Below are 25,064 nucleotides of genomic sequence, written 5' to 3'. Positions count from 1 at the left end.
CATTGATTTGATAAAATATTATACAAAACATTATTCAATATTTACTTATTCCATTAAGTTAGGTTCCTTACGTAATTGCTTATAGCCATTGGGTTTTTAAAGATATTCAATATGGCTATAGGAGAATATGGGTTTCATGGAATAGATATAAATTTGTATAAAGTTGTAAAGGGTATGTTACTTTTTGTCAATAGTGCGCAACGCATATCACAACCTAAGCAAATTAGTATTTTTCTAAGTAAACTATCCTCTTAGTTTTTAAGCTTTAAACTTCAAACTTAGCACACATCCTTATAAGTCGGATCGACCGGGATCAGTCGACTATATTCTATGGTTTCCATATAACTGAACGATCGGAAATGACTCAACCTTGGCATTTTCGAAGATAGAAGCGGGGGACTTTTTACCAATTTTAAGAAAATGTATATATTAGTGAAATTCTCATAATATTCCCAATAAGGTCCAGTATATCCGATCCGATATATATATAATAACAGCAAGGGTATATCCTTTCTTGCTATACCCTTGCAGAGGGTATTATAATTTAGGTCCAAAGTATGCCACACAGTGAAGAAGCCATCTCCGACCCTATAAAGTGTATATATTATTAATCAGGATCGCCTCCTGAGTCAATATAAGCATCAATATAAGTGGGTTTGTCCACATGTCTGTCTGTTTATAGCATCTAGCCTCTCAGTTGAAAAGCTATCGACTTGAAACTTGCCATACCCTGCCATTCCTATAGAATGTTAAGAATGAGTTCTTAGTCCCATGCCTTTCATTTGATAAGCGAAAAAGTATACCATTTTCTTTTATAAACAATTTATTGATAATCTAAAAACTTAGGCCTCGGGGGCAACTGGCAGATGGGCACCCTGGGGCTGGAATCCGTTCTCATCGGCGACGTAGTTCACGGTGTAGGTCAGACCATCATCAGCCACGAAGGAGTAAGAGCCACGGACGACGATGGCCTCCTCCTTGCCGACCTGCTTCAACTGTCCGTCAGCCTGTGCCTGAGCACCATCGCTGGTCTCATAGCTAAATGGGAAACGCAGGAATTAAACATAGGTCCATTTATTGGCTTCATCCTTTTAATAACTTACGCGTATTTGAAGCTCGCGGGTCCGACATCAGACTCCGACCGCAGGATCTGAACTTCCTGAGGGGGGGCGGCCACGGCCACGGCGAAGAGGGCGAACAGAACGATGGCGAATTTCATGTTGAAGGCGTGTAGATCGTTGAAGTTGTCAATGATTACTATACCAACTAGGCTGTGCCGTCGCTTATTTATACTCACCTCTTTGTGTTTTGAGTGGCCAAATTCACATCTTAAACTAGTTTAACGATCAGCATAACGAAGAAGAAAATTTAAAAGGTTTGACAAATAACAAAAAAAAAGAAAGGAAAGCTAACTTCGGGCAGAGCCGAAGTTGATATACCCTTGCAGTATTTATACTGGGTAATAACTTACCCTAGTTAAGTAGCAGCTTATATTTTTATATATATATCGGAATTTCACCATCAAATCAAAACTGCCCCAAGCATCTTTAAAAGTATCAAGGTTGTGCGATTTCCGATCGTTCAGTTACATGGCAGCTATATGATAAAGTCGGCAGATCCTTATAAAATTCGGTAGATTGAATTAGTTGTCCCAAAATGGAATTCGTACGAAACCGCATCGATCTAGCTTAAAATCAACCAACTTATGCCAATTACGATCAATCAGTTATATGACAGCTATAGGATATAGTCGGCCGATTCTTATGAATTTTGGCAGATCGGATTATGTTGCATTGTATGCTATGCTATGTTAAAATTAAATTTTTATGAAGTCTCATCTTTCAAACATAAAAAACTCGAAAGGTATGGAATTTCCGATCAATGAGTTATATGGCAGCTATCCCGGACTTATATACTTTTTATATACACTGCCAACAAAAGAAGGATGTGTGCATAGTTTTAAAACTGAGAGACTAGTTTGCGTAGAAACGGACAAGGGTAAGGGTATAAAAATGGAACCAAATTTCCTGATGGCAACGAATCACACAAATCTAGTTTTTTACCTCAAGTCTTATGATTAAATCATTGACTTGCTCAAACAAACAAATCAAACATTGATTTGATAAAATATTAAAAATTTGATCAAATATACATTTACTTATTCTATTGTAATTGCCCTTATGTAATTGCTTAAAGCCATTGGGCTTCTAAAGATGTTCAAAAGGACTATATTCTTAACATGGTCATAGGACAATATGGATTTCAAGGAATATATATACATTTTTATACAGTTGTAAGGGTATGTTCCTTTTTGTCAGTAGTGTCCAACGCAGTGGTGGATGCATTTCAGAACCTACACAAACTAGTACATTTCTACGGAAACTAGGCTCTTAGTTTTTAAGCTGTAATACTTTTTTTTGTAAAACGTTTGTATATTATTAAAACTGAGCACAGTATTCTGCTACACAGTTACAACAAGCACATTTGCTGCAATTGATGCCTATTTTTCACTCTATTGTCCATTTATTAAATCGTGTCACTTATTGTTGCAGGCCTAAAGTTGCCGTATAATTTCTTCGTCAACCTCCATACAGCCCCACGAACTTTTATGTCTGAGTAAAACATATAAAGTATGTAAAGCATATAGAAAAAAGTGCATATGGAGTAAAGAGTTGTGCCTAGTACGCTTTCTGTGGAACGCCGTATAAGATTGTTTAACGACTGTTCGCCATCAGCGGCTTAGCTAAATTTTGCTTTCCGATAGAAAACTTTTAATAAGAGTGGCGTGAGAAGCATTTTCAGCTTGCATACTCTATCCAAGGCTTATTTTATATCCATAAATATCCACCACACGGTGTAGGAATCCAAACTGCCACCTTTGCCATTGTTGACAATTTTTAGTTTAAGGATCCGATTCAAAATAGCCCTTTCAATAATCTTTCCTACAGCCGGTAGTAGATTAATTGGATTATATGATGTCAGCGTTCTGCTTTGCTATAAATGGCCCATTAATCTAGAAATTCACTTTAATAAATATTTCAATCTGTGTAATTTTTCTACAGTCTACACTCCACTGAGCTCTTAATGTTTAACTTTCTTATTCGTATGCCTAGCATGCCCGGTTCGGAGTTGATGTTCGGGGTATAATGAACTCTATAAATCCCCACCACTTTCTTTGTTGTTCTTCTTCTTTGTAGTCCTTTCTGTGTCAAATACTTTCGAATTAGTTCCCCCGATTTGAGCCGGCGCGCATCGATCGGTTGGGTCGGATATGGCCTGCATAATAAATGCGAATTATATATTTGCCATCTAAATGCATCGATCTAGAGGGAGAAAACCGGTGTATACTTAATGACAAAACAAGTGTGAGTTGATTTTAAGCTTGATTCATTTTATTTCTTTCGGTTTTTTCTATTAAATTAAGCGACAGGGGCGACGGGCAAATGAGCACCCTGGGGCTGGAATCCGTTCTCATCGGCGACGTAGGTGACAGTGAACTTCTCGCCGGTCTTCTCATCGACCCAGGAGTAGGATCCGTGGACAACGGCGGCCTCGTGCTCGGTGCCGACGTCCTTCAGAACTCCTTGCTCTTCGATCTTGGTGCCATCGCTAGTCTCCAAAGCAGAGCTCCACTTGTCGGGTCCGACATCGGAATCTTGCCTCAGGATCTGGGCCTCGTTGGGGCGGGCCACAGCCATGGCGAAGAGGGCGACGAAGACGAGGACGAGGAACTTCATGTTGGAGCTGGGAGGTGTTGCTTAGATAGTGGATAACTAACTGATGCTTTAGTCAAGTGACTGGGGACTTTTATACTCCAATTGTGATAAGATAAAGTCAAAGGTGACGTTTAGCATGCTTGCTGAAATTTGGCAAACGCATATTAATGGACGGATGCAAATTAATGCTGTTGTATGTGTAGTTTTTGCATTCTTATGTGTCATTTGCGCTTCGGCGTCCTTTCTTTTTTTCTAAAATGTTTATATTTTATTAAAACTTAACACAGTATACTGCTATGTGGCAGCTTGACCATGTTGTATATATAGGTGTTACAATTTAAGGCAATATTGTACGGGAACTTTACTCAATTTTTTTATTTAACTTTAAGATTTTAACGATTCTAATATTTTTTATGAATTTAAACGTATTCTAAAGGGAGATCAAGCTGATGATTACTTTCCTGTCTTTTTGTTGTCCTCATTCGCAGCTGTCTTTTTGTCAGGGAGTTTAAGTCGCCTAAAATAATTTTGGCGGGCGGCAGTCTCGTTGGCGACATGTCGCCTTTTTGTTGGATTTTCAAACCTCTTTCTATGTCCTTTGTTCTCTGGTACCAGGGGGCATTGCAAATTTTCCTTATAAACTTGATTTGGGTCGCTCTTAGTTTTTGCAGTATGCCATATACTAGTATGGCATATTTTCAAAATGGACTTAAAATTGATTTTAATGTTGGTCAAGAAACATTGTTTGAAAGAGACAGTTTTTCGGTGAAAAAAGCCAGTACATTATTGTATGTACTTGTCATAAGCACATTTGCTGTAATTGATGCCTATTTTCCACTCTATGGTCCATTTCTTAAATTGTGTCACGTAATCTTGCAGGCCTAAATGTGCGGGATCCATGCTCGGATATCTACTAAAATGCCTGAGGTGCATAGGGAGTAAAGAGTTGAGCCTAGTACTTTCTTGAAGAACGCCGTCTAAGATAGGTGGTTTAACGAATTTTCGCCATCAGCTACTAAGCTAAATTTCCTCTCCTATGGAAAACTTTTAATGAGAGTGCAAACTTTTAATAAGAGAGAAACATTTTCAGCTTGTAAAAAAGGACGTCGTAATATACCCTATCCAATGCTTATTTTATATCCATAAATATCCACCACACGGTGTAGGAATCCCAACTGCCGTTTTGGAATGGGATGGTTGACATTTTCTAGTCTAAGGATCCGATTCAAAATAACCCTTTTCATCATCTTTCCTAGTGCCGGTAGTTGATTAATTGTATTATATGATGTCCATTGAACAGTTAAACTATAAAAAGCAGGGCTTTAGTTGGAAGGATCTTAAGAGTCTTGTTGCCCTGTATATCTGAGTCAGGAGCTTTTTTGTTTTTGGGTTTCTACTAAAGTTAAGTTTAGTGGCTTAAATCGGTCTTCTAAGTTTCCCGCAAAGATGTCGGTCTTCTGCTTACTGGAGCAACTCCACCATCCACCAGCTGGATTTCTGATGTCCTTTATGAAATTTATTTCATACTGTTACGTAAAAACATACCACTCTTTTAATAATTTACTTTAATAACTCCTATAAATTTTGAAAATTTATTTCTATTTATTTTTAACATTACATCAAAATGTATCCTAAAAAACTTTTGTATGTATTTTGCAGTAAAGGAAGCTTTCGTTTCAGACCTCTGCTTAAGCAACCTCTATTTCTAACCTCTACTTAAGCTGTTGAATTTCCTTCTCATATGGAAGGATTTTTTTATAAAACTTGCTTTTATTTTTCTTTCTTTTTTTTTAATTTCCTTTACGGAAGTGTAGAATAATGGAAGTAACTAAAATTTCTATTTTTTCTAGAAATTTTCTAAAATTTTTTCCTTTATAGATTTCTAACCGTTGGGCAGGATGAACCAAAGGTGTCATTTAAGACTTCACTCTCGCCTTTCCTTTATAGAGCAGCCTACATAGCCAGTATCTACTGGAGCTCTTAAAGTTTAATTTTCTTATTCGCATGCCTAGTATGAACCGTTTGCAGTTTATGTTCGGGGTATAATGGCCTGTATAAATCCCCAGTTTCTAACCAGTTATCAGAGCTATTCTTCTTCTTCGTAGTCCTTTCTGTAGCAAGTAATCTCGAAATAATCCCCGCGATTTGAGCCGGTGCTCATCGATCGGTTGGGCAGGAGATGGCCTGCATAACATATGCAAATAATATATTTTCCATCTAAATGCATCGATCAACAGGGAAACCTATGTATACTTAATGTCAAAGTAAATGGAAAAATTAGAACAACAATTTAATAAGCAAGTGTGAGTTGATTTTAAGCTTGATTCATTTTATTTCTTTCGTTTTTTTTTGTATTAAATTAAGCGACTGGGGCCACGGGCAAATGAGCACCCTGGGGCTGGAATCCGTTCTCATCGGCGACGTAGGTGACGGTGAACTTCTCGCCGGTCTTCTCATCGACCCAGGAGTAGGATCCGTGGACAACGGCGGCCTCGTGCTCGGTACCGACATCCTTCAGAACTCCTTGCTCTTCGATCTTGGTGCCATCGCTGGTCTCCAAAGCAGAGCTCCACTTGTCGGGTCCGACATCGGAATCTTGCCTCAGGATCTGGGCCTCGTTGGGGCGGGCCACAGCCATGGCGAAGAGGGCGACGAAGACGAGGACGAGGAACTTCATGTTGGAGCTGGGAGGTGTTGCTTAGATAGTGGATAACTAACTGATGCTTTAGTCAAGTGGCTGGGGACTTTTATACACCAATTGTGATAAGATAAAGTCAAAGGTGACATTTCAATATGCTTGCTAAAATTTGGCAAACGCATATTAATGCTCGGACAATACCTGGCAGATTTATTTTTGCTTGTTCCGGTCTAACTGGAAAGTAAAGCGGAGCTTGCACTTCCATAAGCAAATCGAAACACCAACAAACACGGAGTATATGAATCTGAATCGAAACGATGGACTAAATCAAGTTTGCCAGTGCATCCGCATTAGCCACTGAACCGCACACTAACCTCTAATGCCAACCCAAGACCAAATCGCAAAAAAACCAGTTAGTCGCGTGTGCATTTAAATATTTAATAAATCAATCCTATTGATTTAAAAAAATGGAAGTGCATGTTTTTTAATTGGTTCAGATTTTTATTTTTGTTTCTTAATTTTTTACATGCTTTTGTAGTGTATTTGTCTGTCGGTATTTCTGCCTATAGAGAAATATTTTTTTTTTATATTTTATTAAGTTTTCCCCAATAGTCCACATATTCAAAACTTTTAGCTTGGTTTAAAGAAAATTTTTTTATAACCAAGAACGAATTTTTCATTTTATGAAAAAATGTTTATATTTCTATATAAATAATCATGTGTTGGGATATGAGAATAAGTAAGATTTTGTGACTTATTTAAAAAATTAAAAAATAATTTTTATGATAATTTAAATAAAGAGCAATGTTGTGAATTTTAATGATATAATTGGTTAACAAATAAATAAATAGGTTAACAAGGAGAAGGCAAGGCGGGGGTCTCGTAGGTAGAAAGAGAAAAGATTTTGCAAATTGGCTTCCATATCGCACAAGTCAGTATTGTTTCAAATTTTTACCAAGCCCCTTTCGCCCACAAAAATAATATTTTTCTGTTTAGTTGCCAAACTGTTCCCATCTCGTGCCAATCGCGGTCGATTCTTGCAGTTGACTGGAGTTGTGATTCGCATGTGTGATGTGATGCGCAGAGATTTTAATCTACCTTTTAATTGTTTTCTGTATTAAAATTAATCTTTTAAAAAATACAGTGCGTGGAATTGAAGAATAACTAGTAAGTATTTAGTAAATTCTGAGAAAGAAATAATAATTAAATGAGTTTATGGAACGGTATAAATTTAAAATAAAATCCAACAGCCGAGAAATGATCTGAAAATTAATTATGAAATATTTTTTTTTCTAATAAAAAAATTGTCCATATGTATTTTTTTAAGCAGAATTTATTTGAATTTTTTTCGTCACATTTTTTAGTTGATCAAATTAAGCGACAGGGGCCACTGGCAGATGGGCACCCTGGGGCTGGTATCCGTTCTCGTCGGCCACGTAGGTGACGGTGAACTTCTCGCCGGTCTTCTCATCGACCCAGGAGAAGGATCCGTGGACAACGGCGGCCTCGTGCTCGGTTCCAACGTTCTTAAGGACTCCGTCAGAGACGATGCTGGTGCCATCGCTGGTCTCCAAAGCAGAGTTCCACTTGTCGGGTCCGACATCGGAATCTTGCCTCACGATCTGGGCCTCGTTGGGGCGAGCCACAGCCATGGCGAAAAGGGCGACGAAGACGAGGACGAGGAACTTCATGTTGGAGCTGGATAGAAGGCTGGATACTTTCTGATGCCTTCACTGCAGTTGGGTGTCGCTTTTATACGCCAAATACGCGAATGCAAAAGTCAAAGGTGGTACTCTAAAACGGTAACAAAATTTTGCGAATTCGCAAATTAATACTACCAATATTTATGTAGATCTGAGTGGCCAATGAGCGCATCGTTATTTCAGCATTGTTTCCGGTCAAACTGGATTGTCGCATTGGGCTTCGTCTAACTATTGTCAAAAAACTTGCTTATCTGTGGTTTGTGCATTGAAAGTAGAAGAAAGGGGCTAGTTACTGCGTCGGTCGGTGATCTTTATTAAAGTTTGCCTTAAATAAATATATTTGTTATAGTTCAGTTCAAATTTATTTTTATACTCTAAAAGTCGTTAGAAAAATGCATAAAATATGCCTTAAAATTAGGAAATTTTTGTTAACGTCAGTGCTCTAATAACAAAGTGTATATTTAGTATGAAATGCTTCTGGAGAAATAGACTTCATGACTTTGTTTTTTTTCTAGTAGAACTGCAAGAGAGAGTTGCTTTAAAAACATTTAAAAAAAAAAATAGGGAAACATATGTCCATGAAGCATGCTATTTTTTAGGTCTACAATTATTGAAAAAACTTTAAATAAAGAGTTTATAGCTCTAAAATAAAGATACCCAGATTATTACATATTTTGGTAAAGAATCGATTCTATTCTATTTTATTGAGTCGTACAATAACCTCTTTGCTTTTATTTGTGAATTAATATGTTTCTTTTTGGAATATTTGAAATAAAAATTAAAAACCTTATAATTTTCTTCGCTTGGATACCTTTTGAAATAAATAACCACTTTCTAGTTCGATTTTCTTGCCGCGTTTATTTAATAATCAACTAAAAACCATTATACATAGAACAGCTCTCGGTTTTCGAATCCGCTCCTTAGTTGCCAATGGGCACATTGGGCAGATGGGCTCCCTCGGGCTGGAATCCGTTCTCGTCAGCGATGTAGTTGACGGTGTAGGTCTGGCCGTCATCGGCAACGAAGGAGTAGGATCCACGGACGACGATGGCCTCCTGCTCGGTGCCGACGTTCTTCAGCTGGCCCTGCTCCTCGTGCTTCTTGCCATCGCTGGTCTCCAAACTGGGGCGAAATGGGTATCGGAGATGAAGAGGTTTGGGGTTAATCCATGTTCCATGAGTGGAAGCTGTCCTGGACAATGTAGGATACTTACGCAAAGTTGTAGCCCTCGGGCTGGACATCCGACTCCAGGCGCAGGATCTGAGCATCTGCATCGGGAGCGGGGGCAGCCAGGACGACGGCGAAGAGGGCGGCGAATACGACGGCGACGATGCACTTCATGGTGATTTTTTGATTTTGATTTATTTGGGGACTCGATGGGATCTTGCGACCGAACGGCTAGTCAACGTTGGTTGATTTGTGATGTTTATGGCCGCATCCAGGCGTTTATATAGTCGGATCGGAGGCCGTCGATTGAAGAAAAGTTAGTCGAAAATAAAAATGACTAATTACACGCCGAGCACCAAAGCTAACAAATTGGCTTGAAAAACGCACCAACAACAGCCAGCAAATGATGAAAAAAGCAAAAATAAAAAACTAAAAATCAAAAAATACAACAACATTAACAAGCCACAAATAATAACGTAAAACAAAAACTTCTAAGGCAAACAAATCGACGCCGTTTTTAGGAAATACCTCATCATCGTCATTTGCATTTTTCGTGAATCAATCAATCCAATCGCTTCCAAGTCGAAGACAACAAGCCAAAAACATTTTTGATAGTCCATGGGTCTTGGCTTGTTTCGAGAGGGCCCGGTTTACTTACCCTCCGTAAGTCCAAGAAACAAAATTAATTGCAACGCAGGCTTAATCCAGCACTATTTTATTCGAATGGTCTCAAATATAGGTTTCCGTAAATAAAGGGAGAAAAATAATATTCAAGTAAGGAACAAATTATTCAAAAATCTTCTAGTTATATTAAAAAAAAAATAATTTGTCTCTCTTCAAAAGGGGGTTTACTTCTTAAAAATAGACAAGCACACATGTTTCAGTGTTCTTTATGTGGTTTCATTCATATACCTTTGTTAGTTTTTTATTAAAGACTTTTGGTATAATCTTTTACAACATTGAGAAAATTAAAAAAGCCACAATTATTTCTGATATAAAAAAAAAAACCTTTAAAAAAATAATAAAATTAAACAAGATAGGGCCTACCTTATATTGTATTTACTGCATTTTTCCGAATTTAAATTTCTATTATTTTTAATTCTTTATTTTACGATATATAACCCAATAACCATCCTTATTTGTTTATAAAAAAAAAATAAAATATAACTCAATATCTGTCTTTTACATGATGATTTTATTAAAATGTAATGATGATTTTCAGACGAAACTTAAACATAGTTAACACATTTGCGCTGGAATGGAATTAGATTGGCGGGAGAGTCCCAATCGGCGTAAGTTTATTGCACAGCCCTAGGCAGGTGGGCGCCCTCCGGCTGGAAACCATTCTCATCGGCTAGGTAGTTGATGGTGTAGGTTTGGCCGTCATCCCCCACATAGGTGTATGATCCGCGAACCACGATGGCCTCGTGATCGGTGCCCACGTCCTTCAGTTGGCCCTCCTCCTGGTGCGATTTACCGTCGCTCGTTTCCACTCTGCAGGGAATACAAATATCGTAAATAACAAACCGGTTGGAAACGACCTTGACACAGATCCCGGGGGGACTGAGTCGTGGCAGAGGGCTTCTTACGCGAACTTGTAGCCCTCGGGCTGGACATCGCTGTCGAAGCGGAGAACCTGGGCCTCCGGCTGGGCGGCAGGTGGAGCAGCCAGGACGCAGGTGAGCAGGCAGGTGGCGGCGATGGCAAGGGCGAACTTCATCTTGATGTATTTAGGGTGTGGATCGAAGGAAGCTGGAAGCTAGATTGGCTCAAGTGCTGAGTTCGAGGAGTTTGCAAACAATGCTTGCAATTCGCTCGGCGAGCGGCCAATTTATACTCCTTCTTGGGCCGTGTAATAAAATCCAATATAGTGTAAGCGGCAATTATCGGAGCAAAAGAAATCCCAGGAAAAATACTTACTGGTATAGTAACTGGGTGAGTGAGTGAGTGCGGGTCCCATTGCGATTGGGGGAGAAACCAGTTTTGGTTTTTGTTTCCTTTGACCCACACTGACTGACGCCTTGTTACCTAACCAGTTGCGGGATCTTCGAGTGTTCGCCTGTTCGACTCTTTGGCTGTTTTGCGATTGATTGATTGCCCAGCGACAAGATACACAGATTTCATTTGTCTCGAACAAATTAAAAACAAAGTGCGCGCAGCGCGGCCAATGAGTTGCGTTAGTTGATCTCAGAAATAGTCAATAAAATGGGAAACTGGGTCACCCGGCCAATTGGGCTCAAGTGCAAGTGAAAAGTAGAGTCTGTCGAATAGATAGCCATTCCATTTCCAAATTCAAGATCAAATCAACAAATTGTCATAACCAGAGACATTAATCTCAATCGGCTGTCAAATTATAAATACATATATCAGATGCTTAGATTACCCATATATATTTTTAGAATTTGTATGCTTACAACACTATAGATTTATAGTAATTATATCCCAAAGTAATATGTATTTGAGCCAATTAAACCGCTTTTAGAGGGTTAAGGCAACACCGTTTGAACTTTTTGGAGCCTCTTCACCGCACAATCGTTTGCTTTCAATTTCATTTGGACTTGATTTGCTGGCTTAGCTGCTTCTCAAATCATTTGGTTATTCACATTTTATTACACACAGCCAGAGTTAATTAGCCAGGGTTTGAATTGTGGATTGTATGGGGATATATTGCACGGCCTTTGCGCAATCGGAGTTAGTCGCGTTCGCGGATCGGCGCAGGACAGGTGAGATAGATGGCCCGATCCGCGCTACTCCTCGGCCTAATCCTCGCCAGCTTATGTGCAAGCTCCACAAATGCTGGCGAAACCGCCCAGATACTAAGATACGATAATGTTAACACGGACACTGATGGATATGCCTTCTCGTAAGTAAGTTTTTTCTAACAGTAGGAAATTCGTCTTTCATTTATATTCTACGATAGATTCGAGACCAGTGATGGGATTTCCCGCCAGGAAATGGCAACCTTGAAGAACCCCGGCACTCCCCAGGAGGCGATCGCCGTCCAGGGGACCGTGAACTGGGTGGGACCCGACGGTGTCCACTACAAACTCAACTACCTGGCCGACGAGAATGGGTTCCAGGCCCAAGGCGAGCACCTGCCCCGGGTGGAGCACTGATCACGTGATAGTTAGACTTTGCTTAAGACTTAAAGACATAGTAGAATAACAAATATAAAATACTTAACAAAAGCGAAACCACCAAATAGTTGGAAGCAGGAGCCGGATAAACAATAGAAGCTTAAAAAATAATAATAAAACGTAGACATAAATTTTCACCCATCGAAAATTGAATTGTATTCTGGGCAGGGAATTAGCATATACATTTGTATCTTCCAAACCCGTTTCCTCTTCGCGCCCCAAGCAGTTCGGACTGTATGCCGTAACCAAATATATTGCTGCGATCTGAGCGATCTGCGGGAGCTGACCAAACCGGTTCAATAAACGCCGAAGAGCACCCAACAAAGGTTGCCAAAAAAGTGAAAAAATCAACAATTAAAGAAGCCACAATGCGGGAAACGAAAGTGAGAACTCGGCTTAAAAAGGGAATTTTTAGGCAATTACCGCAAACTACTGCCATTTATCAATCCCAAAGTGCAAAATAATCAGCCCTGTCTTAGCCTAGACATGTCGTTGTACACTGAGAACATAAATGAGATACTTTAAATAAGATTAGTTCATTCGTACTTAGAACTTGACTTTAACATAGTACTTTAAAATTTAACTTTAGTCGGTCGGTCCTCTTTTTAAAATAAATTATATTAAGTAGGTACTATTATCTTGAATCGTTTGGGCATAATATTATCATTTCTGTGCAGCAGTCAGAGTTTTTTGAATGATTTATGCTGGCCCAGCCCGGCAAATGACCTGACATGGCATTACGCATACGCCCCGTTGTATTGTAGGGCATAGCCCAGCCGATGTTAGCGAAGCTCGCATCGCTTTTGGCTTTTGTTGTCTCGGCCACTGCTGCTGCTCAGTTCGGTTTGGCATAGCTTGGCTGGTAAAAAATGGTTTTTTATTTTATTGACTAAGGTCATCAACCAACACTCAGCGGCTGACGATGGAGATGGAGCTGATGATGAGCCAGCCGCGTAATCTTGAATCTCTCGTGCCGCATCTTCACTTGAACAGCAAATGCAGCTGACAAGCAAATGGCTGTGGGGGTTTTCGTTTCGAGACTTTTGGAGGTTAAAGCGCCCAGCCTTAATCGAAAATTGTGTCAGTAGTTTGGAGCGGAAATGCCCAATAAGCAGTCCTGCATATCTTTTAGATTAAGGATTAAAAACGAATGACAAATTAATACGATGAATAACCCTCATAGAATAAAAATTAAATAATGAGGTAAACCACAAAACAATTTTTACAATTTCGTGAGAATTTCTGGTATTTGGAACTGGCATTCTTCTCTAAATTAATTTCCTCATCATAATAAGTAGTTAAGTATGTAGTTGCCCACAACACTTCCTCAATGATATTTTTTAGGGGACACCTTAATTCCAACCCATTATTTTGGGCTAATCTTCTTCATCGTAATTTGTCTCTAAGTGCAAACATAGCCATTGACCTATTGCCTTAGATCCGAATATGTGAGTGTGACTGTGCACTTATTATAGACAAAACACGCGCATTGGCCAAATATTTGTTAAGAGGCCCAAACATTTCATTATCATTGGGCCCATCATCTCCAAATCCAAGCTCAAATCCGATTTTACTTTCAGCTCCCGTGGCGAGGCAATTGAGATGAGATTCGAGCGCCCATCAAACGCTTAATGGTCTTTATATTATTTTGTGTCTTTTTGTTTGATTTTTGTTTTTTTTTTGGCTTGTTCAATTAAAAGCTTGGCTCACACTCACTCTTGCACATTCATTTGCCTTCAATTATATGCGTATGCGATGGGTAGATAATTGTCTGGCCATTTGAGGTGTTTGTTATGGGCTACCTTTTCCTCACGGATCGCTTGTCTCACACTCATAGTCTGAGTTTGAGTTTAATTGTGTGTGTGAGTGTGGGTTCGACTGTTTGGTAGCACTTTGGGTACTTGCCGGTCTGTTATAAATAGCTCAACACTCATTACAGGCAGCCACATACCTCGTTAGCGCCTAATTGTGATAACTACCGGAGCGTGCAGTGCCGACCGAAACTCTACATCCACAAAGGATTTTTATTGAAATCTCAATACACACAAAAAACTATTATAAATATGCAATCTTCAAACATTTGTATCCTGGCCGTGTGCGCCTTTGTCCTGATCTCCTCGATCAATGCTGCCCCCTTGGATGATTCCCAACATGCCACTATCCTGCGATATGAAAACGACAACATCGGCACTGATGGCTACAATTTCAAGTGAGTAGTTCACCTATAAAGACTGGAGTATTTCTGACTTTAGTTTGAAGCTTTTTAAAATTTGCCTAATGATAAGTTTTAGGTTATTGATAAGGCTTAAGTCATAATCTTAATACAAAAATTACGAAGAACTATACAGGTATATACTTAAATATTACGTTCTTAAAATAAATTTATTTAAATAAAATTTTTTTTTTGCTTTAATGGATCGAAGAAATAATTAATTTTGCCATTGACATTTCACATGTTTTTGTATTTTAAATATATTTTGTTCCCCTATTTTAAAGTAAAATGTTACTAATAGATTGCTAGCTATAGACCCCTTTACTCATCTTTAGAATAACAATTTAGTTTTGATTTAGATCTTCTTACTATTCCTCGTGTTTTCTTCGGAAGCGCGTTAAAGCTCTAATTAGTATTTTAATTTTATAATACTAATTACTAATATTAGAAAAAAGAAAAATATAAAATTAATATTTTTTTATATTGAATTAAAAATAAACTTCAAATTTTATAGCTATGAGACGAGCGATGGAGTCACCCGCCAGGAGCAGGCCGAGCTTAAGAACGCCGGCACCGACCAGGAGGCGCTTAGCGTCCGCGGATCCGTCAGCTGGGTGGCTGCCGACGGGCAGACCTACACCCTCAACTACATCGCCGACGAGAACGGCTTCCAGCCTCAGGGTGACCATCTGCCCCACAATTAAGGGTGGCCCTTAAGTGCAAAGAGAAATAATCAGTATTTGTTCATTTTGTAAAATATACTAACCAATAAAATTTTTTAAAACTATTGTATATGTGGTGATCGTTTCGTTCCTTGAACCCGGATCACTATGCTAAATATCAGTTATTTATAGAAGGGCTATATGGGCATAGACGGCCATAACTTGTTCCTCCAGCGAAATGAAAAGAAAAGTATGACGCAACAGGTGGAAGAACAGTAGACTATTCGGTTCTTTATTTGCATTTTCATACGCACCGTTGGCTGCTAAATGAGATGCTCTTCTCTCAGCTTGTCCGGCGACTTTGCCTGGATGACCTTCGGCCGACAAAAATTTGCAAATTTTTGGCACGTTGAAACTTGTTTGGGTTTTTGTTGTCGTTGTAATTAATACATAATTAAAGTGGCGCATATTGAAATATGTGCGAGCGATCTGGCCACGAATGAAAACGAAGTTTTGAAGGTTAATTTCTGGCGTTGATTTAAATTTCATGCGATGCTAATGAAATTTGGAAGATGCCTGCTAAGAAAATAAAACAACATAGCACACACATAGCCAAAGAGCCATATTAATATGCATGAATAAAAAGCGACAATGATCAAACTAGTTTTATTATAATCCGCTCGACCGCGACTTTAGCATTTTTTTCTTCTTTTATACAGCCACTTTTGCTGACGTAGTTGCCATGCCCAATTGTATAAAATTTGCATATCTATTATTGTGGCCAAAAAGAACATTGCCAGAACTTGGCCAGCTGCCTAATTTTGGCACGTTTTCCAAACGACTTTGCTTTAAAATCTGTACTAATGATCCCTGCACTTGGGCGTTGCTGGGCTGCCTAAAACCTTTTGGAAATAATATCCATATTGTAAATGTATATATGTTCATAAAAAATGTTTCTGCAAAAGGTCCTCTAGTCACTTTTTGGTCACATTTGGATTAGTTAACTGGAAACAGTTTCTGCAGAGTTGCCAAATGCAGCTCTCAATAAACACAACCAAACTTATTTTAATTAACAACATAATTAACATATCTACTTTGGAACCAATGAAGCCGAATGGGACAGCAGTTACTGATATGCATTTTGTTTTTGTCAGTTTTGCAAAACTTACCACAGCATTTTGTTGAAACAGTTTTTCGATTTTGTATAAAAGGTCTTATGGTCTCGTTTTACCACCATTCGCTGCAAGTCTCTCGAGATCAAAACACGACCCAAAAATCCAACCATGAAGTTCCTGATTGTCTTCGTCGCCCTCTTCGCCCTGGCTGTGGCTGAGGAAGCTCAGATCCTGCGTTTGGACTCTGATGTCGGACCCGAGAGCTTCCAGTACGGGTAAGTTATAAAACCAGTAGCTTCCAATACGGGATGAACGCCAAAAAAAGGATCAGTGCTTAATTCCTGTCTTTCCCATTTAGATTTGAGACCAGCGATGGTGTCAAGGCTGAATCTCAGGGACAACTGAATAACATTGGATCCGAGCATGAGTCCCTCGCCGTCCGAGGCTCTTACTCCTTCGTGGGTGATGATGGTCAGACCTACACCGTGACCTACACCGCCGATGAGAACGGATTCCAGCCCCAGGGTGCTCATCTGCCCGTTGCCCCCCAGGCCTAAGTTATCCATTGCAAAAGGATATCTCAGTTCCTTGCTAATATAGCCACTTCCCATTCCCCAATTCCCCAACAACCTAAGTCAAAAAATATTATTTGTTAAAAAATACAGCAAAATGTAGATTATTACTTGAAAAAATGTGTTTCATTTTTGCAAAAACTATTTAATAAAATCATTCCATTGGTGGAATGATTTAGGTACTTCTATCACCTTCCTTCATACTTCATTGCAAATGGAAGATTGGTATAATAAACAATAGACTCACACATATCACATTAAATCGCATAAAATCTTTAAATTTGTATAGATCGTTAAAATTTGTTTTTTTCCTGCCTGTTTTTAAAATATAAAAAAATATTTTAAATCATATCTAAACTATTGTTATTTTTGAAACATACAAGTTTTCAATTGCATTCAAATCTGGGCCCTAAGCAGACTCCTTTACACAATAATTTTTTAAATTGAATAGTAAAAGTTATTTATCAGGGGTGCAATGTTAATTGCTTCCGCTGGAAAACTCCGAAATTTAGTGAAGATGGAGAAGAAATTTTTCGAAAAGGTTTGTGACTTGGCTAAGAACCTTAAATCCCTAACATTTTTGAGCGGAATAGCTATCAGTTAAATCGATTCCGCTAGTGATTTCTGTGGACCCCTGTATATTTAGATTTTAATATTGTTTAAGAAAATAAAAAGGACTATGCATTTTTAAAAATCTTACGAGTACCCCGACGCCGCTTTACAAGGGTTAAACTACAAGTTTTTTTGAGATGGTTTGTTATTGTATACCATACAGTGGGTATATATAGAAATTTCGTTTGAAAGTGTGCATTGCAGAAAAGGAGAAATTATTGAACCTATAAATTATACACCTATTTTCTTGATCAGGTTTACCACCTCAGTCGATATGAGCAAGTTTGTTTCTACGCAATCTAGTCTCTCAGTTTTACAGCTATCGACCTTAAACTTTTCACACATGATTCTTTTCTTTGCACGTAGTATTTAAGTCGGAACGGGATCGGGATGGGAGCTTAAGGATACCATGTAACCGTATGATCAAAAATGACACAACTATGATTTTTTTCAAGTTAGAAACTTGAGAAACTTTAAAAATTTAATATAAACTGAGACTTAGCTTCCAAGATATATCGACCCCGAGACCACCCTGTCTCGGTGTCCGTTAGCATTTCTTTATTATTTTTATTAATATAAACAGCTAAAAAGAGTTGGATGGGAAGTTTTTATTGTTTTTTAAAGACGATGAAAGTTGGAAAGTTTATATTTTTGTGAAAACATGTTAAATAGTTATAAAAGTTAAAAAGCTACGTAATTCAATGCCTGAACCGACAAAACCTTGTTGAAATAATTAAATTTAATTAGAATCTCTGGCGTGCAATCCAGTATCGAAACATAATAAAAGTTGAATGCAAATTGCAATTCCACCGAGGACGTGTTAGTGAGTCTATAAATAAAAGCCCGAACAATGAGTTGCTTAACAATTAATCGATGGGGTTAATGGGAAATATCTAATTAGTATTGTATTACATTAGAGGCGTAGAAAGTATATGATATAATAGAACAAACCGTTTAAATCTCAATAAATAATAAACCAATCAGATACATGCTGCATAGAACTGACTCTAGGCACTTGGTGACTATATTTAAATAATTAAACTCTATACTACAATTTATGATGAAGTCAAGTTTTAGTTTGAGCAATATAGTATTTCTTATGTGTTTTTTTTTAGAAACTCGAATATTCAAATATTGCTGGAGAACTAGCTCTATAATGCGTTCTGTGGAATGACTGCAATAGTGTTCAAATCAGATAATGAATTGCAAATCGACTCAAACACTATGAAATGGTGACTTTTTAGTTCGGCGCTTGTGACAGTTTTGCGAAAAATGCGCATTTCAATTTTGCGAAGAGGGTTCATTTGCATTTTTTTCGCAAATCAATAGCCGCCATAAGTCGCATTATGTCGGCTAACTAGTTCAGCTGCATTTGGCATAATTGGCCGATTGGGGCAATTTTTGGCTATATAAAGTGTGACCTGGCCACCACAGAGTATCATTCGTCGTGAAGTCCTCGAACAGCCAACAAACCAGCAACATGAAGTTCCTGATCGCCTTTGTCGCCCTCTTCGCCCTGGCCCTTGCCGCCCCAGACGCTTACATTGAGAATTTGGAGTCCGACGTTGGACCCGAGAACTTCAACTATGCGTAAGTCAAAGGATAATCACTTAAAAGGATCAATAATCATGCAAACCTCCACCCACCCTTAGCTATAAGACAAGCGATGGCCAGCAGGGAGAGGCCTCCGGCGTCCTGAACTACCCTGGAAGCGATCACGAGTCCTTGGCTGTCAAGGGATCCTACTCCTTCGTGGGTGATGACGGTGTGACCTACACCGTGAACTACATCGCCGATGAGAACGGATTCCAGCCCCAGGGTGCCCATCTGCCCGTCGCCCCCTAAGTTGCCAAAGTTGAGTTGCCTTTGTTAACCAAACCGTTTCTAGTCTTTATTATGGAAGGACAGCAAATAAGTCAACCGCTTAACTTGTTAATACTAAATAAAAAATGATTATGAAACAGCATGGTTTTTTATTTATGTCGAATTTTATGTTCATTCTATTTGTGAGCCTTACTAAATTAGCGTTCGATATAGTTTCTAAAAAGAAAACATTGCTTGGAAAATTATTAGAATACAGACCTTCGAATACTTGACACATAATCAAAAAGAAGTGGCATATTTTTTATCCTTATTATATCACTTAATTATTTTTCTAATTGATCCCAAAAAACTTCAAAAGTTCCAGGAAAAAAGCCGAAGTATATTTTATAGACTAGTAACACTATGAAAAAGACTTACCCTTATTACTCGTTATTAAAAGAATAAACATTTTAAGTAAAAAGCAGAAACATCGAAGTAAAAATATATTTTTTAAGCTAAAAACTACTGAAGACGTGTTTCTGATGTGTAATCTACAAGTCAAATCTGAATAGCCGATTGACACCAACATACAATGCCATGTTCGGCGAATAGGGCCGATTTGCATTTCGTATTGGAGGTTTTAACGATTCGGCTCTAACCCAAACCCAATATCACACATTTATCACATTATGCTTCAGACGTGTTTAACTAGTTCGGCCGCCTTTCGCATAATTGCCAATGTCTTGGACCATCCATCTACCTATAAAAGTGTAACCTGGCCAGCAGTGAGCATCATTCGTCGCGAACTCCTCGAGATCAAAGCACAAAACAACCAAAATCACCATGAAATTCCTGATTGTCTTCGTCGCCCTTTTCGCCCTGGCTGTGGCCGCCCCCGCTGCTGAGGAAGCTCAGATCCTGCGGTCGGAGTCTGACGTTGGACCCGAGGGCTTCAAATACAGGTAAGTTATAAAATGGACCAACGCCAAAAAAGGACCAGTTCCTAATCCCTGTCTTTCTCCATTTAGCTGGGAGACCAGCGATGGTCAGTCCGCTCAGGCTGACGGACACCTGAACAACGCTGGAACCGAGAATGAGTCCCTCGCCGTCCGTGGCTCTTTCTCCTTCGTGGCTGATGATGGTCAGACCTACACCGTGAACTACATCGCCGATGAGAACGGATTCCAGCCCCAGGGTGCCCATCTGCCCGTTGCCCCTGAGGCCTAAGCTGAGTTGCTTTTGAGTGAAGCAGCTTTAATGCCAAGTCCTACCCATCCCTTGTTAATACCTGAAATCCTTACCAAATAGATCCTGTCCATTTTGTATGGCAGGATCTAATTCAATTCCCCAAATTGTTGAAAATAAAGAGAGAAAATGAAAACCTAACAAAATGCGTTGTAAATGTTATTATTATTTTTAAATACTCATATGATTTAAAAATCATTTAAAACAAGAAAGGAAAGCTAACTTCGGGCGGAGCCGAAGTTGATATACCCTTGCAGTTCAGTCGCAGTCCGCTAGGTGGCGCCACGCATATTATATTATTAGATATATAGAAGATCGTATATAGTCGGCCGATCCTTATGAAATTTGGCAAATCAGATTATTTTGTCCAAAATAGAATCTGTACCAAGTCCCATCTTTCTAACTTAAAAAACACCAAAGTTATGCCAATTCCGATCGTTGTATGACAGCTATAGGATATAGTCGGCCGATTCTTATGAAATTTTGTACATAAGATATTTTGGTCAAACATAACATGTGTGGAAAGTCCCAACCCTCTAACTTAAAAAACACCAAAGTTATGTCATTTCCGATCAATCAGTTATATGGCAGCTATAGGATATAGTCGACCGATCCCGGCCGTTCCGACTTATGTACTGCCTGCAACAGAAAGAAGGGTGTGTGCAAAGTTTCAACTCGATAGCTTTAAAACTGAGAGACTAGTTTGCGTAGAAACAGACAGACAGACAGACAGACAGACAGACGGACAGACGGACAGACGGACAGACGGACAGACGGACATGCTCATATCGGCTCAGGAGGTGATCCTGATCAAGAATATATATACTTTATAGGGTCGGAGATGTCTCCTTCACTGCGTTGCACACTTTTGACCAAAATTATAATACCCTCTGCAAGGGTATAAAAATATTAACAAAGTTATCTACGAACATAAAGTTTTCATCTTTATGAGATTTCTATTTCAGAAATTAGTCTAGGAATAGTGTTCACTGGATAGATCTGTGATTGATTTTTTAATAGCAATTGATTTTTATTAAACAAATACACATGCATACATATGTATGTGGCGATACTTAATCATTCATACCATTTGATGGTAATATGAGAATGACAATGGAAAATTCACGATGCACAATAACAAAAAGTGAGAAGCCAGAGCTAAAAAGCTCGAATTGGAAAATCTCCTATGAATTATTTTTAAACAAAAAGTTTTCACAGTACTTAATTAGTGTGATTAGTACATTTGGAGGCAAACCCTAAATAAATATAATTAAGATTATGCCATTAAGGCTGCCAAGCGAAGCGTCATTCATTCGAAAAAGTGTTGGACAAGTTAATTGCATGCATTATCTTGTACTAGGCATACCTCTGCTCACGATTAGTGCAGGGTATTTAGAGTGGTAATCTGTAATTAAAATGTGTTTTATTGAATGATTCCATTATTGCTGATTTCTTTACTTTTCATGTGTTTTTATTATTATGCATTTTTTGCTGGTGAGGACACTTTTCTCTATAAAATAGCGTCGATCGGTCGCTGCGCATCTCAGTAAACTGCAGTCAATTGCGACGAAAACTCTGAAAATAACTACGTTTCCGCGATGCATTTGAGCTCTATGTGGCTGATTGCCCTACTGGCCGTGGGAACTTCCGTGGCCCTGCCCGCCGGAGAGGATGCCCAGGCAGAGACCATTAAAATGGAAAGCGAGAATACCGGAGACAAATATTCTTTTGCGTGGGTAGAGCCAGGGATAATTGGAGAAAAAGTGAATTGTGATGTGATCGATATGTGATCCAAAAATGAAACAAGCTTCTAAAATAAGACATAAAAATATATTTTAAAGAAAATATATATGTCTTCAAATAAATTATTATTTTATCCAATTTAATAATTTGCCTCCTTGCAGCTATGAAACCAGCAATGGAATCTCGCGCTCGGAGACTGGAGAGGTAAAGCCCGGCGCCGGAGAAGATGATGGATCCCTTTCTGTCCAAGGAACAACTAGTTGGTCAGCTCCCGATGGCAAAAAGTACGAGATTAGCTTCACTGCCGATGAAACCGGCTATCATCCCAAGTTCAGGCTAGTGACATAGGCGCTAGATTTATTACAATAAAAATGTTGTTTTTAAATTAAATAATACTTTTTTTAATTTGAAAAATGTATCTATGTAATATAATTGTAAATACTATGAATAAAAGCATAAAAAACTTAAAAAGAATCCAGATCGTTAGGAATATTTTATCGATTTCGTTCCTGACGTCACTGACTTTAAAGATATATAATAATATAATAGCGAAACAAGAAGATATAAATTTGAATAATGAAATATTTATGGGTGCGATTCTTTTCGAGTCAAGTTTTGGGCCTAATTTTAATTTACATATTGTATTAGGCCTAAAATGGTCCAACTTGTGAACGAAAACGAAACCCAAACCAGACATTTCACATTAACATTGACTTTGCTGATTATGTTTTGTACACGTTTGACTAGTTTGGCCCGCTTTGAATAAACTCAGGCCGTCTTCCATCTATAAAAGAGTTTACATGAACTTCGATCAGTACCATTCTTCGCGAACTGTTCGAGAACCGCAGATCAACACAACCCAAAAAAAATCACCATGAAATTCCTGATTGTCTTCGTCGCCCTCTTCGCCCTGGCCGTGGCCGCCCCCCCTGCTGAGATCCTGCGGTCGGAGTCTGACGTCGGACCCGAGAGCTTCCAATACGCGTAAGTTATTAAAAGGATAAAGCCAATAAATGGACCTATTTTTAATTTCTGCGTTTCCCATTTAGCTATGAGACCAGCGATGGTGTCAAGGCTGAATCTCAGGGACAACTGAAAAACGTTGGAACCGAGGATGAGGCCATCGCAGTCCGCGGCTCTTACTCCTTCGTGGCTGATGATGGTCAGACCTACACCGTTACTTACGTCGCCGATGAGAACGGATTCCAGCCCCAGGGTGACCATCTGCCCGTTGCCCCATTGCCCCAGTAAGTGCAGTCGCTACCAGCAACTGTAGTCCCTCCGTCAATCCTTCAAAATCCTTTGTTATTTCCCCACACTTTCCTGAAATCGATGACACATTTCGATGGTAAGGAAAAATTTCCTAAGTAAAAAAAAAATAGTTTGTTGAATATATGAAAAATGAATAAGAAATTCGTAAATGTGTTTTATTTTAAAACTGACGCCTATAACTGAATAAAATTAATCATGATTACGACATGAAGTTCTGGACAGTTCTGAAGGATCTTATACAAATATATTATTGTTTTATACTTCATTGAAAATAAGGAAATGCTATAATATTGTGATTTAGCTGACTTACCTTTGCAGACTTTTGGACAATGCACAATTGGCAATGTAGTGCAGGAGCCATCTCCGACACTATAAGTCTATATATTCTTAATCAGGTCGATCAGCATCTGAGTCTATTGACTTCAAACTTTGCACACATCCTTCTTTTCTTCGCTCGCAGTATATAAGTCAGATCGGTCGTCTATATCCTTTAGCTGCCATATAACTGATTGATCGTGAACGCCATAACTTTGGTGTTTATAATATTAGAAGGATGGGACTTTCTATAGATTCCATTCTGGGCAAACTTATCTGGTCTACCAAATTTCAAAAGGTCCGGGGGACTATATCCTTTAGCTATAAACGGAACGATCGGATATGACACAACCTTGGTATTTTTAAAGAGGGGCATTTTTCAAAGTAGAATTTACATAAAGATCGGCCATATTCCGCTATTAGCAGCGCTGATCCAAGGAATTGAGTCAAGAGAAGACTGAAACGACTCCACCCTCAAGACCTACCAGACCGGATCTTGACTTAGTAATTTTACCAACCTCATCCAATTACGATCCTCAATCAATATCGCGATTAGACTAAGCTGTCAAATGGGTTAAATTCTTAAGAATAAAACTTCCACATTTATAAAAGTAAACAAAAAAAAGAAAAAAACAGGAAAGGAAATCTAACTTCGGGCGGTGCCGAAGTTAATATGCCGTTGCAGTTAGATAGCAGCTTATATTATTACATATATATCGGATCGTATATAGTTGGCCGATCCTTCGTAAAATTTCACCATCAAATCAATTTTTGAATAAAATTTTTGGAAACAGCTCCAAGCATTTTTAAAAATATCAAGGTTGTGCCATTTTCGATCGTTCAGGTATATGGCATATAGGATATAAACGGCTGATCCTTATAAAATATGGAAAATCTGCCTGCAAACAAAAGTGGGCTGTGTGCAAAATTCCAACTCAATAGCTTTAAAACTGAGAGACTAGTTTGCGTAGACAGACGGACATGCTTATATCGACACAGGAGTTGATCCTGATCAAGAATATGTATAGTTTCTAGGGTCGGAGTTGTCTCCTATACTCTTTTGACCAAAATTAATTAATACCCTCTGCAAGGCTAAAAAACGTGCCTCTGAGGGTCATTGTTTACGAGATATTTAAATACATTCAATAGCAT

The 25,064-nt window shown here is 38.7% G+C and overlaps 13 protein-coding genes across 14 annotated transcripts; 7 read left to right on the top strand and 6 right to left on the bottom strand.

Moving 5' to 3' along the window:
* Positions 1–805: 805 nt before the first annotated feature.
* On the bottom strand, positions 806–1,300 carry LOC6506166 (larval cuticle protein 65Ag1). Its single transcript, XM_001958393.3, has 2 exons — positions 1,104–1,300; positions 806–1,038 (listed from the first exon to the last, which is right to left on the bottom strand). The coding sequence occupies exons 1-2, from the start codon at positions 1,217–1,219 to the stop codon at positions 843–845; spliced, it is 312 nt and encodes a 103-aa protein (XP_001958429.1). The 5' UTR covers positions 1,220–1,300; the 3' UTR covers positions 806–842.
* A 2,112-nt stretch (positions 1,301–3,412) lies between these two features.
* Positions 3,413–3,793, bottom strand: LOC6506165 (larval cuticle protein 65Ab1). The gene has a single exon (XM_001958394.4). It carries the CDS (start codon positions 3,735–3,737, stop codon positions 3,420–3,422), a length of 318 nt encoding a protein of 105 aa, XP_001958430.1. The 5' UTR covers positions 3,738–3,793; the 3' UTR covers positions 3,413–3,419.
* Positions 3,794–6,024: 2,231 nt separating this feature from the next.
* LOC6506164 (larval cuticle protein 65Ab1) lies at positions 6,025–6,447 on the bottom strand. The gene has a single exon (XM_001958395.4). It carries the CDS (start codon positions 6,391–6,393, stop codon positions 6,076–6,078), a length of 318 nt encoding a protein of 105 aa, XP_001958431.1. The 5' UTR covers positions 6,394–6,447; the 3' UTR covers positions 6,025–6,075.
* A 1,222-nt stretch (positions 6,448–7,669) lies between these two features.
* LOC6506163 (larval cuticle protein 65Ab1) lies at positions 7,670–8,153 on the bottom strand. The gene has a single exon (XM_001958396.3). It carries the CDS (start codon positions 8,043–8,045, stop codon positions 7,728–7,730), a length of 318 nt encoding a protein of 105 aa, XP_001958432.1. The 5' UTR covers positions 8,046–8,153; the 3' UTR covers positions 7,670–7,727.
* Positions 8,154–8,895: 742 nt separating this feature from the next.
* Positions 8,896–9,506, bottom strand: LOC6506162 (larval cuticle protein 65Ag1). The gene is made up of 2 exons (XM_001958397.3): positions 9,271–9,506; positions 8,896–9,179 (listed from the first exon to the last, which is right to left on the bottom strand). The coding sequence occupies exons 1-2, from the start codon at positions 9,396–9,398 to the stop codon at positions 8,978–8,980; spliced, it is 330 nt and encodes a 109-aa protein (XP_001958433.1). The 5' UTR covers positions 9,399–9,506; the 3' UTR covers positions 8,896–8,977.
* Positions 9,507–10,400: 894 nt separating this feature from the next.
* On the bottom strand, positions 10,401–11,037 carry LOC6506161 (larval cuticle protein 65Ag1). Its single transcript, XM_001958398.4, has 2 exons — positions 10,814–11,037; positions 10,401–10,718 (listed from the first exon to the last, which is right to left on the bottom strand). Exons 1-2 carry the CDS (start codon positions 10,942–10,944, stop codon positions 10,523–10,525), a joined length of 327 nt encoding a protein of 108 aa, XP_001958434.1. The 5' UTR covers positions 10,945–11,037; the 3' UTR covers positions 10,401–10,522.
* Positions 11,038–11,207: 170 nt separating this feature from the next.
* Positions 11,208–12,412, top strand: LOC6493786 (endocuticle structural protein SgAbd-6). Of its 2 annotated transcripts, none has more exons than XM_001958399.4 (2): positions 11,208–12,087; positions 12,145–12,412. In XM_001958399.4, the coding sequence occupies exons 1-2, from the start codon at positions 11,957–11,959 to the stop codon at positions 12,338–12,340; spliced, it is 327 nt and encodes a 108-aa protein (XP_001958435.3). In that variant the 5' UTR covers positions 11,208–11,956; the 3' UTR covers positions 12,341–12,412. The 2 variants fall into 2 exon arrangements, with proteins under 2 accessions (XP_001958435.3, XP_044570877.1); XM_044714942.1 differs by having other exon boundaries at positions 11,928–12,091.
* A 1,861-nt stretch (positions 12,413–14,273) lies between these two features.
* LOC6493787 (endocuticle structural protein SgAbd-6) lies at positions 14,274–15,365 on the top strand. Its single transcript, XM_001958400.3, has 2 exons — positions 14,274–14,570; positions 15,088–15,365. The coding sequence occupies exons 1-2, from the start codon at positions 14,425–14,427 to the stop codon at positions 15,275–15,277; spliced, it is 336 nt and encodes a 111-aa protein (XP_001958436.1). The 5' UTR covers positions 14,274–14,424; the 3' UTR covers positions 15,278–15,365.
* A 1,078-nt stretch (positions 15,366–16,443) lies between these two features.
* Positions 16,444–16,909, top strand: LOC6493788 (larval cuticle protein 65Ag1). The gene is made up of 2 exons (XM_001958401.3): positions 16,444–16,625; positions 16,709–16,909. The coding sequence occupies exons 1-2, from the start codon at positions 16,519–16,521 to the stop codon at positions 16,905–16,907; spliced, it is 306 nt and encodes a 101-aa protein (XP_001958437.1). The 5' UTR covers positions 16,444–16,518; the 3' UTR covers positions 16,908–16,909.
* A 2,057-nt stretch (positions 16,910–18,966) lies between these two features.
* On the top strand, positions 18,967–19,812 carry LOC6493789 (larval cuticle protein 65Ag1). The gene is made up of 2 exons (XM_001958402.3): positions 18,967–19,124; positions 19,187–19,812. The coding sequence occupies exons 1-2, from the start codon at positions 19,015–19,017 to the stop codon at positions 19,377–19,379; spliced, it is 303 nt and encodes a 100-aa protein (XP_001958438.1). The 5' UTR covers positions 18,967–19,014; the 3' UTR covers positions 19,380–19,812.
* A 277-nt stretch (positions 19,813–20,089) lies between these two features.
* Positions 20,090–20,723, top strand: LOC6493790 (larval cuticle protein 65Ag1). Its single transcript, XM_001958403.3, has 2 exons — positions 20,090–20,299; positions 20,366–20,723. The coding sequence occupies exons 1-2, from the start codon at positions 20,181–20,183 to the stop codon at positions 20,562–20,564; spliced, it is 318 nt and encodes a 105-aa protein (XP_001958439.1). The 5' UTR covers positions 20,090–20,180; the 3' UTR covers positions 20,565–20,723.
* Positions 20,724–22,111: 1,388 nt separating this feature from the next.
* On the top strand, positions 22,112–23,255 carry LOC6493791 (endocuticle structural glycoprotein ABD-5). Its single transcript, XM_001958404.4, has 2 exons — positions 22,112–22,314; positions 22,487–23,255. Exons 1-2 carry the CDS (start codon positions 22,181–22,183, stop codon positions 22,671–22,673), a joined length of 321 nt encoding a protein of 106 aa, XP_001958440.1. The 5' UTR covers positions 22,112–22,180; the 3' UTR covers positions 22,674–23,255.
* LOC6493792 (larval cuticle protein 65Ag1) lies at positions 23,174–23,738 on the top strand. The gene is made up of 2 exons (XM_001958405.4): positions 23,174–23,309; positions 23,375–23,738. The coding sequence occupies exons 1-2, from the start codon at positions 23,200–23,202 to the stop codon at positions 23,574–23,576; spliced, it is 312 nt and encodes a 103-aa protein (XP_001958441.2). The 5' UTR covers positions 23,174–23,199; the 3' UTR covers positions 23,577–23,738.
* Positions 23,739–25,064: the final 1,326 nt, after the last annotated feature.

This window comes from Drosophila ananassae, chromosome 2R (assembly GCF_017639315.1).
Source record: "Drosophila ananassae strain 14024-0371.13 chromosome 2R, ASM1763931v2, whole genome shotgun sequence".
NCBI classification, from domain to species: Eukaryota; Metazoa; Arthropoda; class Insecta; order Diptera; family Drosophilidae; genus Drosophila; species Drosophila ananassae.
Note: the sequence above shows the minus strand (reverse complement) of the source record. Positions and strands in the feature narration are given on the sequence as shown.

Coding starts and splice junctions, on each gene's coding strand:
- LOC6506164 (XM_001958395.4), bottom strand. CDS start 6,393: ATGAAGTTCCTCGTCCTCGTCTTCGTCGCCCTCTTCGCCATGGCTGTG.
- LOC6493786 (XM_001958399.4), top strand. CDS start 11,957: ATGGCCCGATCCGCGCTACTCCTCGGCCTAATCCTCGCCAGCTTATGT. Junction 12,088..12,144: donor ACTGATGGATATGCCTTCTC/GTAAGTAAGTTT, acceptor ATTCTACGATAG/ATTCGAGACCAGTGATGGGA.
- LOC6493789 (XM_001958402.3), top strand. CDS start 19,015: ATGAAGTTCCTGATCGCCTTTGTCGCCCTCTTCGCCCTGGCCCTTGCC. Junction 19,125..19,186: donor CCCGAGAACTTCAACTATGC/GTAAGTCAAAGG, acceptor ACCCACCCTTAG/CTATAAGACAAGCGATGGCC.
- LOC6506166 (XM_001958393.3), bottom strand. CDS start 1,219: ATGAAATTCGCCATCGTTCTGTTCGCCCTCTTCGCCGTGGCCGTGGCC. Junction 1,039..1,103: donor CCCGCGAGCTTCAAATACGC/GTAAGTTATTAA, acceptor TTTCCCATTTAG/CTATGAGACCAGCGATGGTG.
- LOC6506165 (XM_001958394.4), bottom strand. CDS start 3,737: ATGAAGTTCCTCGTCCTCGTCTTCGTCGCCCTCTTCGCCATGGCTGTG.
- LOC6493790 (XM_001958403.3), top strand. CDS start 20,181: ATGAAATTCCTGATTGTCTTCGTCGCCCTTTTCGCCCTGGCTGTGGCC. Junction 20,300..20,365: donor CCCGAGGGCTTCAAATACAG/GTAAGTTATAAA, acceptor TTCTCCATTTAG/CTGGGAGACCAGCGATGGTC.
- LOC6506162 (XM_001958397.3), bottom strand. CDS start 9,398: ATGAAGTGCATCGTCGCCGTCGTATTCGCCGCCCTCTTCGCCGTCGTC. Junction 9,180..9,270: donor CCCGAGGGCTACAACTTTGC/GTAAGTATCCTA, acceptor ATTTCGCCCCAG/TTTGGAGACCAGCGATGGCA.
- LOC6493792 (XM_001958405.4), top strand. CDS start 23,200: ATGAAATTCCTGATTGTCTTCGTCGCCCTCTTCGCCCTGGCCGTGGCC. Junction 23,310..23,374: donor CCCGAGAGCTTCCAATACGC/GTAAGTTATTAA, acceptor TTTCCCATTTAG/CTATGAGACCAGCGATGGTG.
- LOC6506161 (XM_001958398.4), bottom strand. CDS start 10,944: ATGAAGTTCGCCCTTGCCATCGCCGCCACCTGCCTGCTCACCTGCGTC. Junction 10,719..10,813: donor CCCGAGGGCTACAAGTTCGC/GTAAGAAGCCCT, acceptor TATTCCCTGCAG/AGTGGAAACGAGCGACGGTA.
- LOC6493791 (XM_001958404.4), top strand. CDS start 22,181: ATGCATTTGAGCTCTATGTGGCTGATTGCCCTACTGGCCGTGGGAACT. Junction 22,315..22,486: donor GGAGACAAATATTCTTTTGC/GTGGGTAGAGCC, acceptor GCCTCCTTGCAG/CTATGAAACCAGCAATGGAA.
- LOC6493787 (XM_001958400.3), top strand. CDS start 14,425: ATGCAATCTTCAAACATTTGTATCCTGGCCGTGTGCGCCTTTGTCCTG. Junction 14,571..15,087: donor ACTGATGGCTACAATTTCAA/GTGAGTAGTTCA, acceptor CAAATTTTATAG/CTATGAGACGAGCGATGGAG.
- LOC6493788 (XM_001958401.3), top strand. CDS start 16,519: ATGAAGTTCCTGATTGTCTTCGTCGCCCTCTTCGCCCTGGCTGTGGCT. Junction 16,626..16,708: donor CCCGAGAGCTTCCAGTACGG/GTAAGTTATAAA, acceptor TTTCCCATTTAG/ATTTGAGACCAGCGATGGTG.
- LOC6506163 (XM_001958396.3), bottom strand. CDS start 8,045: ATGAAGTTCCTCGTCCTCGTCTTCGTCGCCCTTTTCGCCATGGCTGTG.